Source organism: Onychomys torridus, chromosome 6, assembly GCF_903995425.1.
Source record: "Onychomys torridus chromosome 6, mOncTor1.1, whole genome shotgun sequence".
Lineage (NCBI taxonomy): Eukaryota > Metazoa > Chordata > Mammalia > Rodentia > Cricetidae > Onychomys > Onychomys torridus.
Window position 1 is genome coordinate 47171702 of NC_050448.1, and position 13317 is coordinate 47185018.

General features: G+C 46.8%; 1 protein-coding gene and 1 pseudogene across 1 annotated transcript in view; one reads left to right on the top strand and one right to left on the bottom strand.

The window, feature by feature from the left end:
- Positions 1–4328: 4328 nt before the first annotated feature.
- Ppm1l (protein phosphatase, Mg2+/Mn2+ dependent 1L) overlaps positions 4329–13317 on the top strand; it is a 269683-nt gene continuing 260694 nt past the window's right edge. The window contains exon 1 of the mRNA XM_036190101.1: positions 4329–4743. Within this exon, the coding sequence (XP_036045994.1) occupies positions 4345–4743 (399 nt within the window). The 5' untranslated portion in view covers positions 4329–4344. The remainder of the gene's footprint in view (positions 4744–13317) is intronic.
- The window catches only part of LOC118585495, a 118604-nt pseudogene continuing 110547 nt past the window's right edge, over positions 5261–13317 (bottom strand).

Consider the following 13317-nt stretch of genomic DNA (forward strand, 5'->3'; position numbering starts at 1 on the left):
AGGTCAGAAGAGGGCATCAAATTCCCTGGAACTGGAGTCATGGATGGTTTGAGCCCCTATGTGGGTGCTGGGAACTGAACCTGGGTCCTCTGCAAGAGCAACAAGTGTTCTTAGTCACTGAGCCATCTCTTCAACCTCTACATTCATCCTCCAAAGGCTTAGAAGATAAACCACATTAGATGTTTATAACTTTGCACAAGGTAGCAAAAACAAAAAGAGATGAGGACATAATGAAACATCATTCTAGAGAATACATCGACCGATTATTTTTTGAGATAAGGCCTCACCCTAAATGTAGAGCTTACCCAATTGACTGGCCCACAAGTCCCAGGGATCCCCCTGTCTCCACTTCCCCAACAATGGGACCCAGCTTTTCACACAGCTGCTTGGGATAGGCGGTGGTCTGGATGAAAATGCCCCCATAGGCTCGCAGGGAGTGGCACTATTGGGAGGTGTGGCCTTGCTGGAGGAAGTGTGTCACTGGGGATAGGCTTTTGGGTTTCAGAAGTCCAAGCCAGGCCCAGCATCACTGTCACTTCTTGCTGCCTGTCGATGCTGATGGAGAACTCTCAGCTACCTCTCTAGCACCATGTCAGCCTGTGTGCCGCAGTGCTTCCCACCATAACGATGGACTAAACCTCTGAACTGTATGCCAGCCCCAGTTAATCCTTTCCTTTATAAGGGTTGCTATGGTCATGATGCCTCTTCACAGCAACAGAAATCCTAACTAAGACAGGATCTGAACTCATGTTCTCATGCCTGAGTGGGCTTGAGCGGCAGGCGTGTCACCAACAGAGCCGTCTTTCTAGTCCTTCCTAGTTATTGTCACTGTTCTTGTGTCTCATGAGAACCTAGGACTGCCATTAGCTCAGTGCTTATTCCCAGGTTCCTTGTACCAATAGAGTACTTGTACAGTATGCATTTTACACTACCTCTTTCTTTCCTGTGATGCTTAGAAAACATTTCACTTAAGCAACAAGGTTCTTACTGTACAGGTGAAGGACAATTTATTTGTATTTCTGTCAGATGCTAACAGTGCAGTCCTTGTCCCAAATGTGTGTCCTAAGAATTCATGTAGTTTTGGTTGCGATTTCTGTAACAGAGATTTACGGAAATGTCATTAGAAAAGTATAAAAATTACACTTTTTATAGTCATCTCTGTATCACTGGCAATCAATGGATGTTAGAGTACTGTATAATCAGAATTGGGTTCAATTTCTTATTTTCTGTATTGTGATATTTAACATCGTTGGGCCTTAACTTCCTCATGTCATAAACCCAGGTAACAGCTCTCTAAACAGCTCTCTGTCTTCATTAGAAGATTGCTGTGTGGATGGAAACAAATATATACATCTGAAAATTCTTGCAGACGGGTGTGGTGGAACACACCTCTTGTCCACGCACTAGGGAGGCAAAGGCAGAGGATCTATGAGTTCAAAGATAGCCTAGTCCACATAGTGACTTCCAGGCCAGCCAAGGCTAAGAAGAGACTTTGTCTCAAAAAAGGAACCAAACCAAACCTTTGTAATCAGAATGAGCAAAAGTCAATTTGGCATTAGTGGAAAGTGTCTTGTTTTTCTAGCATATTCAAATTATGGTAAAGTACAACAAAATGCTTATTCAGGCATTTAAAAATTGTAAGTTACATGAAATTTCTCAGCAGAAATAGGAAAATGCCTAGAGGGTCTTCTTGAAAATGTTCTTGATTTTTACAGATGAACCCCTTGGATGTAAATGTCACAGCACAGCCTCACAAAATTTAAAGATGTCTAGGTTTATTACTTAATTCATTATGTTAAGCCGGTATGGTAATCTTGCTTGCTTGGCTTCAGGGAACAAGTCACGTGTCTAGGGTATGTTCTCTAGTCCTTGTACTTGGAATGCAGAGTCCAGGCAGAGGCCCCAGTCTTGTGGGCCACAAGAATATATTATACCCATTTATGTTTATCTAAAAATTGTGTTTGCTGTAAGAGACACCGTTTATGGACAAAAGGCCTAATATACCTCAAATCTGGTAATTTACAGTAAGAAATAATTTGTTTTCCTAAATACACACAAACACACACACACACACACACACACACACAGTTTTTTGAGACAGGATTTCTTTAGCTAAAGTTCTTAAAGGATTTTTAATTTATTATCTGATTTTGGAACCTCTTGAATATTGAACAATTGACCCAATTTGTTTTGAACTTACATCTTCTTGCTCAAGTGGACAATATTGAAAGCCATAGCTTATAATCATATTGAACAGTATATCCTAGTTTTCAAAAATATGTTCTTAACCGTTCCTCATATTTGTTTCTTGCCACTTCTATTTATGTTTATATTGTTGAGATCATATTTTATGTGCCATTTAAATCATTAGCTATTCTTTTCTTTCTGGTTGTGAGGGAAGTCTAGGTTTTTGTAGAAACTTTGGCAGTTATGGAAAAAAGACAAAAATCTGAAGGAGAAAATGAGAATTGCTATAGTTACTACTTTCCTGATTGAACATTTTGTTATATTTCTTTCCAGTCACACACACACACACACACACACAGTTTTTCGAGACAGAGTTTCTCTGTGTAATAATCCTGGGTCCTGGAACTAGCTTTGTAGACCAGGCTGGCCTTGATCTCACAAAGATCCACTTGCCTCAAAGGCGTGCGTCCACCCAGAGGCTTATAGTTTATAGCTTAAAACGTAATTGGGATCAAAAGAAGGCAGAAGTGTTTGGGAGACACACTAGCTGGAAGGGTATCAGAAGGCCTGAACTCCAGCCCACTGGATCAGCACCGTTTTTCGTGGACAGGGGTAGAGAGAGTGAAATTTTTCCTTTAAAGGTCCCTTCTTCATCCTGTAGGCGACCAGCCCTTGGCCACACTTCAAGTTATCCTGCCGAGATCCATCTCCTGCGAGGACTGAGGAGGTAGTAGTCACTTCGGAGCCTCCAGAAGACTTCTAACCTGAACCGCAGGCAGAGTAGCTCGTTCCTGGTGAGAGCGTGGCGACCAGGACAGCCCCAGTCTTTAGAGGCCAGCCCTTCCTGGGCCTCCCGAGGTTGCTATGCAAGCCTAAACGCCGGGCTCTGAGGCCCTCGGTTTGCTGTCCGAGGGACAAAGCTGCTGGGACCCGGGACTGCGTCCTGCCTCTCGGGAGATGCACGCGCACGCGGGCCTCATTGGCGACCGCCTCGTGTGGCCAAAAGAATCGCTCCGTTCCGAGTCTCGAGCCGGGAGAAATGTGTCCTATCTGGCTAGCCTTAGGAAGGGGTAGGCGTGGACGGCACCATTGTGCAGCGTGCCGGAGGGGGAAGCGCTCATGTACGGCTCCCGGCTCCCCAGCTGGCAACCGCGCAGCCCGAGAAACCAAGGATCGCGCGCGCCGTGGCGTCATTATCACACCGTCTCCGGGAGCCGGCCCCCAAGGCAGAGTCGACCATCCCCTGGAGCCGGGCGGCTGGACGCGCGGCTCCCCCCCGCGGTTGCCTCGGCCTGCCTGCTGCCCACGCGCGTCCGCCACAGCGAGCTCCTTCGGGCCCCCTAGTCGGGTGAGAGCGCGACGCGGTCTGGAAGCTCCACTCCAGGGGCGGGGCGGGACGAGGCGGGGCGGGGCGGACGCGTACGAGCCGGGGCGGGGCGAGCACGAGCGGAGCCGGGAGCTGCCGAGCAGAGCCGAGCCGAGCCGAGCCGAGCCGCGAGGTGCCGGGGAGAGGCAGGCAGAGCCTGCCCGCGGCTCTGCACCCATCGTGCTGCGTTTCCCGGCTCGGTGTCTCCTTGCTTTTGCCCAGGCGCCCGCAAAACTTTTATTGTCTCGGGCTCCCCCGAGCTGTGTGAAGAAATCGCAGCGCTCCGCTGTCTCCACGCTCGCCTGCAGCGGCGACCGAGGGGACGTGCAACCCTCGCCCGCCGCCGCCGCCGGGCTCTTGCGCTCTCTGCGCTTCCTCACCTGCCGATCGCTCCCGGGAACCGCGAGGGGGGGACCCCCAAAGGGACCGCGCGGGCGTCGGCACCCCGAAATCCTGTTCACCGTTGCGGAGCGGCTCGGCGCAACTTTAACTTGATTCCTGTCGCCCACCCAGGGCACCCGCGGCGGCCGCCGCCGCCGCCGTCGCTGCGGTCTCACAAAGAGCGCGGGGAGGGAAGGCGGCGCGGGCGGCGGGCACGGGCCTCGGGGCTGCCTAGACAAAAGGGAAACAGCCATCGCTCCGGGCTCCCGTTCCGACCCGCCGTGGGTTCATCCTACCAGCCCGGGCTGCCTCTTCGCCTTGGTTCCCCGCGGGCTGTGCCCGCAGTGCTCGGACCCCGCGAGCTGCGGGGCGCGCGTCGCTGCTGCTGGTTGGGGCTCTAGGGATAATAAATGATAGAAGATACAATGACTTTGCTGTCTCTGCTGGGTCGCATCATGCGCTACTTCTTGCTGAGACCCGAGACGCTTTTTCTGCTGTGCATCAGCTTGGCTCTCTGGAGTTACTTCTTCCACACAGACGAAGTGAAGACCATCGTCAAGTCCAGCCGGGACGCGGTGAAGATGGTGAAGGGCAAGGTGGCCGAGATTATGCAGAACGATCGCCTTGGAGGACTTGATGTGTTGGAGGCCGAGTTTTCCAAGACCTGGGAGTTCAAAAGCCATAATGTGGCTGTGTACTCCATCCAGGGCCGGAGAGACCACATGGAAGATCGCTTCGAAGTTCTCACCGATTTGGCCAACAAGACGCACCCGTCCATCTTCGGGATCTTCGATGGGCACGGCGGTGAGGTAGGAGTTCGCTGGGTCTGTGTGGAAAACCGGGGCGTCGCGTGCTTGGCGGGGTCGGATCTGGGTGAGAGGGGCGTGGTGATGACCTGGTGATGACAGATGTGATTCAAGTTGCCAAGACCCTGCTGTGCATCTGAGCGTTTAGTTTAGCGGAGAGACAAGCACTGGATATTCCTTGCCTTTTAAATACGAAGTTCCCAAGGTCAGAAGCCAGTAGATGACTGGTAGTTTTCCGGGAATTAATAGTATATGCAGTGAACTTTGTCCTCGGGCCTCAGTGTCCCGATTCTAGAGTTTGAGGCCAATCAGCTGCGAAGGAAGACAGTGTCTTCGGTGCACCACTAAAGGGAAGAAGCCTGCATCTGTTGGATAGACTCAGTGAAGGTGAAGGAAGCTGTGACTTCTTCCACTGCCTTCGCTCTAGGGAAGGACCCCCAGCGGCAACGCTGCGCTTCATCCCTAGTCTGTCAACTTTACTAGTGTAATCGGACGGGTGGTGGTGGGGGACGGGGATGCCTCACTGGTCGTGGGTTTTGGCTGCCTGGCTTTTGCAGAGGTGGCTGTGCACAGAGCAGGCGGTGGCCACACCTGACCTCTGTGCAGTGGCCAGCTTGGGGATACTGACGTCTCTTCTAAAAGCCTTTGTTAGGGGTTTATCTGGGAGCAGGAAATGGGCCAAAGCCCGCTGCTGTAGGTCTTTCTCGTAAATTTCTGCGACATTTGACACTGGAGAGTGCGGAGTCTCAGGTTTCCTGGAGGTCCTGCCCGTGGGCCTGCGCCCAGATGAAGTGAGTGTTCCAGAGCTAAGCTCCCGAGCCTGCATCTGCCTCAGTTGGACGCTTGTCTCAGTTTGATTGCATCATGCTGCCTCGTCTCTTTCTTGGCAGCATTCCTTATCACCTATTCCTTCCCCGCCTCGTCCTTCCTCCTCCCGGTGGGCAGTGGGCTCCAGGGAGCTGTAGGACTGCCCTTCTCCTCCGGTGTTTGCTTGTTCTTTGGTCCAGTGGCCTTTTGATTTTGTTTTGGTAAACACCGAGGAAGCTTTTGATTGGTTATCTTATCTGCATTCTCCACTCACCATTTGTAAATCTTGCCCAGGTATGGTGTCGACTTGCCAACTTTGCAGAGAATGCCAAACAGTTGGGAAGCTTAGCTGATAACACTGGGATTAGTGTTTAAACATTTTTCCCCCACTCCCTCTGCCTGTTTCTAATGTGCCCTTCAGAATGAAAGTTTCTTGTTCATTGTACTTTTATAGTCTCGAGGTGGTCTGGGGTTCTATTCCGCCTGATCCTGGGATGCTAATTGGATAGGAGACACTGCATACTGAGAAAAAAAGATACCTGAATGACAAGGGTGACCGTGTAATGTCTGAGTCATAATGCCATGTTACGTGCCTGGACTCAGTGGGGTGAAGGCAGCTATGATTTTCTCCCCTGTCAATAATTTAATAAACCTATGTTTATTCTATATCCATAGCAAGACAGTTGCTGATAATCTGTATCTGGAGTTTGAAAGCACACCTCTAGAAGTTTTGATGAACTGTCAGTGCTGTGGACACTGGCCTGTGGTTGTCTAGATGGGACATATCGGCATGATTTGGGCTCACACTTGTGGTTGGATGATTAAAATCTTTTCACTGGAGTCTTTCAAGACATGGAAGCTGCAGAGCCAGAAGTTTCAGATGAGAAGTTTCTAACAGTGTCTGAGGTAGATACACCACCCAGAAAAGGGTGTGATGGAGGCTTTCCTTTCATTCAGTATTTTATATGTACTCAACTTTCATTGCACTTGAAAAAGTATTAATTGAAAAGATGACCACCATTAGCCAAACCGTGAAATGCTTTTTATTGCATCTTACGTTAAAATGCTTGCTGTTTGCAAAATAGCTAACATTATCAGCTCTCACAAAACAGAGCGATTGTTTTTCTCCTCCTATGACATGCAGTCAGTTCATTCTCTTTGGCTTTGTTTTACCTTAAAAAAGTAAACCGGGAAGTGCTGCTGTAAATGAGTTATTAGGTTACTGTTGGGATTGTGATAATAGCAGACACTGCTGGGTGACTTCTCTCTTGCTGTTTTATTCTCTTGTTATATCATTTGAGGAAAATCCCTCCATCTAGTTATTATCACTGTGTCCTTGGCTCCTTTAACATTCACCAGAGGAGGGTGCCACTGTTTGGCTTTTTGGATGATAGTTACATCCTTTCAGAAAAGGTGCCTTCCCTAAACTATTAGTTGTGTGTATATGGATGCGCGCGCGCGCGCGCACGCACACACACACACACACACACACACACACACACACACAGAGCACAGAGGGTAAAGGAGTTGAATTTTATTTGTGATAATTCATAGTGATAAGATAAGCCATAAAAGTGCTGTTTGAGAGTCAGAGGGGAACTGACATGTCCTTGTATATTTCATCCTTATATATTGATTTCATCCTGTGTTTTAGATGAGGTGCTGATGGCCAGAGACATTGTGACCTTCCTAAGGCTATATGGCTAGTTTGAGGCTTTGGGTTTGCTGGACTTTTCACTGGACAAATAAGCTCACATGTTTATCTAGATAGATAGTACTCTAGGGACGTAAAGGTGACTGAACATCATATTCTCCAGAATATGTTCTCCAGAAGTTTCAGCCTAATAAGAGAGATAGACTCTCAGACAAAAAATGACAGTGTGGTATGTGCTTATGGTGTTCTGGGACACAGGAACAATCCTTTAAACCAGCCTTCCTGCTCTAACCTCCCCAGGGCTGAGTGCACAGGCCTGTGCTCTTACACCCTATGTGCGTTGACTTAGATCTGTGGCTTAGTAACAGCTGTGACCTTGGGCCAGTTGCTTAAGCAGCTTTATCTAGAGGTATTTTATCAAAAAAAAATGGAGGATAATAATAAGTGTAAGGTGAATCCTCTTCATTAGTACTGTGTCTTAGTTGGAAGTACTCAGTGGAGAGAAGCAGCTGGAAGTCTGCCATGTTGAGGCAGTGATAACCAAGGGAGAGATGGTTTACCTGTGGGAATCACAACTTTCGTCACTAGGAAGAAGCTTGTTGGGCACCCATAACTAATTTATTAGGCATTCTCCAAATTCTCTGTGTCTTCTTTCTAATATCTGGTCTGGTAAACTTCCGAATATTAATTAAGAATTCTATGAACATTGAGAAAGTAGCACTCTGGTATCAGGCTCATGTTTTCTGATTAGTGAAAAGGAATATTCCCCATGATAAATTTGTATTTCAGCCTCCCTAGGAGTTGAGTTAGCACAAACACATCTCTGGACTTGTGCTGAAGACTAGACAGGGTGGCTATGACTTCATTTAGTTGCATAAGATCTAAAAGAGCATCATCTCTGTGATCCAATGGACCAGGTTCTTAGTTTTATTCTCTTGGACCCTTGAAACATCCTATCCACCACATTATGGGCAGATGGTTGCTGCTTGTGCATGTATCTGAAGCTATGGCAATGATTTGCTTGTGTAACACAAGATTAAACCAACCAAAGGTTACAAATGAAGCTCAGATTGTGTCAGTAGATAGAAAGGTTGCTATTTTTAAACATCAAAAATAACAGCTAGGGGCTAAGCATGATGGCTCAGGCCTTTAGTTTCAAGCACATGGGAGGCAGAGGCAGGTGGATTTCTGTGAGTTCAAGGCCAGTAAGGTCTATAGAGCGAGTTCCAGGACAGCCAGAGCTACTTAGTAAGACCCTGTCTAAAAACAAACAAATGAACAAGCAAAAAACAAAATAAACCAACCGAACAAATAAAAACATAAAAACTATCATCTAGGAAAATGATTGGTAGTGTACTTACTACCTATAATTTTATCCTCGGGCAAAAGGCATTCCATGGTTTTTTTTTTTTTTTTTTCTTTCTTTTTTTAAATACTGTATAGAAGAAAAACCACCAATCCTTTGATGCAATTTTAGCTAAAATCTATCTAGGTAATTGGATTGTTTTATGCTCAGATGTTATAAAACATTCCTGTTTTAAAGGTCGTATATATCTCGACACATAGCTTGAAAAGTTCATATCAGAGAAGAGTTTACTTCAAGTGCTTATCAGGAACTTCAGTCTTGAGGCTCAGATGAGAAGCCATGTGGGCTGCCTGAAGGATCCAGGGGCCAAGGTTCTTAATTCTGATCAGTAATACTTGTTTTGAGGCAGGCTTTCCTCCGAGAATGTCACAAAACCCCAGACATGGTTTATATTCGAAGGCTAATGGTGTATGGAGCCTCTGTGTTTCAGGCTAGTTTAGTCAGAATGGAATCTAGACCCACAGGAGCCTCATACCTGGGTCTCTTGAACGCCTGCTGGCGTGTCTCTTTCTGCAGCATGTGTGCTGTCTCCTTGTGTGCGTCATTTTGTCTGTGTGGGTTGTTGCGGGGAAAGGTTTTCCAAGGCCCTGACAAGTCGCCTGCGAGGATGTTATTGAGAATTTTGGAGCATTATATAGCATTCTTTCTGTAAAGACCAAGGGAGAGATGGTACCCTAATAATACCTTTTTGTTTACATCTTATGGGTGTTGAATCATGTATCCGAGTCATCCTGTATTTTTTTTTCCCCTCTGGAAGTACTGAGAGCCAAACCTCTGTTCTCTAGGAAATGTGTAGAACTTCAAAGAACACATTCATTTGGCATGCTAACCTTCTTCTCAGGATAGCTTATCTTTTCTACATTCAATTTCCTTTTGTCCCATTTCTCTTTCTCCCTTTATATACATCATCTTATATCTTGTGGTATTATATGCATTTATGTAAGTTTCATTGGCTCCCTCTGAAATAAGATGTAGTTCTAACTAAATAAATTACAAATGATACAGTCAGTGATCTGCTTTCCAGACATTACTACCAAGGCTAGTTAATGTTTAACTCTCACATTATAGTGTGCAAGAGACCTACCTAGGGGTTTACTAGGGAGAAATGCATTAGGGCTTAAGAGAAAAAGATTTTTTTTTTTTTTGGCTTAAAATGGTACATTAACATTTCTCAAAAACAAAACAAAAAAAGGTCCTCCCCTCCCCTCTTCAATGAGATCCTCTCTCCGTTCCTAGGAACATCTTGGCAAGTGAATGTAGGAGACTGGCTGTGACCTTGTGCATCTTCTAAACATGTTGATAAGAAAGCCAGTTCAATGGCACCAACAGCTGTTATCTGTGTAGTCTGTCACAAGTGGAAGTCAGGGTTAAGCTGTATGATGTCCAAAGATGAATCAATGCATTCTCTGCCCCCAGGAAGCATTCGTGTGTGTGTGTGTGTGTGTGTGTGTGTGTGTGTGTGTGTGTGTGTGTGTGTCTGTTCATATGCTTGTACTTACATGTGTGTGTATATGTATCTTAAGACTAGAAGTTGATGTCAGGTGAACAATTCTTCACTTTAATTACTGAGACAGGGTCTCTCACTGACCCTGGACTTTGCTAATTTGGCTATCTATCTATCTAGCCAGCCAGCTTGCCCCGAGGACTCCCTGTCTCTGCTTCCTGAGTGCTGAGGTTATAGATGGGCCACCACACCTACCTGGTTGTCTTGTGGTGTTGGGAACCCAGATTCTGGTCACAGACCTATGTGAGAAGTGCTTGGTCCATAGCGCTATTTCCCCAGCTCTTCGGGAAGCGCTGTCTAACTCTGGGGACGTGAAATATTTTAGGATCTGAGAGCTACAGGGTGTCATCCATCAGCCTAAATATGTGGTGGCCTGAGAGAGCTTATGAAATCTGAGATACTTGTGAGAAGAAAATGACATTCCTTGTTATCCTAGCATTTTAGTAGGGACTGGGTGGAGAGAGAAGGGGAAGATAACATTTTGGCTAGAAGGAAAAGTGTGGTTTAGAGGGAGCAAGATGCACACTTGATGAAAGGTGGCCCCATTGCTTAGATTAGACTTTTGTCAACAGCCGCCATCCTGGGACCCATTCACTGAATTCTCCACATTTGACTACTGTGCATTTCGATATGCCTGATTGTTTTAGGTTGCCTATTTTATGTTAAGTGCATTTATTTGGAAGGCAGCTATGCTTACCACTATACCACCAACGCTCACTAAGTGCATTTATTTGGAAAGTAAACTTCTCCTCAGCACCGGGAGCAGGTAATCCATCAAATAAAATTCTTGGCCTTCAACTTCTATGGAGCCGTTGCCATCCTGATGGAGTACAATGGTTCTACGAAGGCTCCCTCCATTTCTGGTTCTTCCGGAATCTCCTTGTCCCCCCACCCCCTTATTTATTTATTTTTTTGTGATAGTGTCTTGCTATATAGTCCAGGCTGGCCCCTCGTTCAGGATCCTCCTGTTTCAGCCTCTTTTGCTTTTTAAGATCAGAAAGTGGCTTAGAAAATTTAATTGCTGTTCATAATTTGAAGCAAGGCAAGCTGCTTTGCAGTGGTGGTGGTGGTGGTGGTGGTGGTACTATAGTGATGCTGCTTTCAAAAGACCCTGGATGGGAATGTTAGTCACTTCCCTGGCACAGTGACAGGAATCTCTGAAAAAAAAAAAAATCCAAAACCTCCTTAAAGGAAGAAAGATCTATTTTGGTTCATGTTTCACAGGTCTCAGCTGTGTCTCAGCCTGGCTTCATTGCTTTACGTCTGTGGCAAATTAGAAATGTCATGACACAGGGACTGTCATGGAGGGAGGACCAGGTGGAAGACCCCCGTGATCCTCATGGCAGCCAATAAGTGGAGTATATGAGAGGCGGATACTGAGACAGGATATACCCTCCAAAGGCATGCCGTTATCCACCTACTTGCTCTACCTGGGTTCTACTTCAGAATAGCCTATTTATCTGTGATGGGTTAATCAGCACCTTCATGGTCCAGTCACTTCATCATCTCGACACCAAGTGGGGACTAAGCTATCAACACAAGAGCCTTCATGAGCCTTTAGGGGACATTTCATATTGAAAACCAGTTTCTCTCCTTCTCTTCTTCTTCCCCCTTTTGTTTGTTTGCTTAGGACAGGGTCTCACTAGGTAGCCTTGGCTGTCTTGGAACTTGATCTGTAGACTAGGCTGGCCTTGAACTCACAGATCCACCTGACATTGCCTCCCGAGTGCTGGAATTAAAGGCATGCACTGCCATGCCAGGCTCCCTCTCCCCAATTTATAATACAAGTATGTGGACATTATCGGAAGTCCTTCTCAGGTTTTGTTATGTTTGATGTTGTTGTGTCTTTGTTTAATTTTTTGACGATGGATCTTTGCTTACATACTTACTTTGACAATGACCTTGACCTTGGGGACTCAAGTGATCCCCTGTCTCAGCCTTTCCAGTAGAGGAGGTTATAGTCTCAAATCACTGCACATAGGCTAGTTTCGTGTATATGTGCACCATGTACATGCCTGGTTCCCTTAGAGGCCAGAAGAGGGCACTGGATCCCTTGGAACTGGAGTTAGTGTGGCTGTGAGCTACTGTGTGGGTTCTGGGAATTGAACTCAGACCCTCTGCAAGAGCGCTAGTGCTCTGAATTACTGCGCCATTTGTCTAGCCCTGCTAGTTTAATTTTAAAAATAAACAGCCCATTTTGGTATTCAAACTATTATTGGTCACAGTTGCTTGTGACATACAATGACAAAGTACAGCCAGTGTGTTGAGACCCTAGGTTGAGGAGTCAAGGCTTGGGGGTTAGAGTGTAACAAACCAGGAGAAGGGTGACACTGCTGAAGGGTTACTGGTATGACGTTGGCAGCTGGCTGGATCCTGGGCTGTCTTCCGTGGTTACTGAGGACCCTGGATGCTGTTGAGCGAAGGGGCAGTGCAGAATCCATGCTTTGGCAGTCCTGTTCCTCATCTGTGCAGATGTGATTTGAACAATGATAGAAGGGTGAGGTGGGAGAGTCAGCTGCCTGGGCCCATGCAGTGGAGACAAAATGCATGGGTGCAGGCTGTTGCTGAAAGAGGAGACTGGAGGGAAGAACCATGCATGCTGCAGGAAAGCTGCAGGCTTCCCTGAGTGCCATACCCGAGCGCATGAAGAGCATCACTCAGATAACAGCAGGGCTGCCTGTGAACTTGCTTCTCTGTCCTTTCTGGAATCCGTAAAACATGTGCTGACCATGTGGCCCTCTAAACTTGCAGACAATGATTCCTGTTATGTTCCTATGTGGAGGCATTTTAAAATAGTGAAAACATGCTTTACTTATCACATCTGGCTTATTCTAATGGGAAGGCCCTTGCTTCCTGGAGACAGGCAGGGTGTTGCTGTGAAGCCCAGGCTGGTCAGGACGTCACCTGTTCCCCTGCTCCAGCTACCAGTGCTGCGGAGATCCCGGACAGTGCCCCCAGCCCCGCCCTGGTTAGCATTTTGTTTCTCCAGAGGACTTAGATTTTGTTACAAAGTACAGCCTTTTCAGGACTCAGGAACTGCACAATGTCTTTATTTTATTTTTGTGTTTTTGAGACAAGGTCTCAGCTGTGGAGTGCTGGCTGGCCTGGAACACTTTATGTAGACCAGACTGGCCTTGTACTCAAGGGAGATCTGCCCGCCCTGCTTCCCCAGTGCTGGCATTGGAGTGAGCCACTAGACCTAGCTGTGTTTAGTGTTTAAAAAGTGACTTCATTTGATTGGCAGCG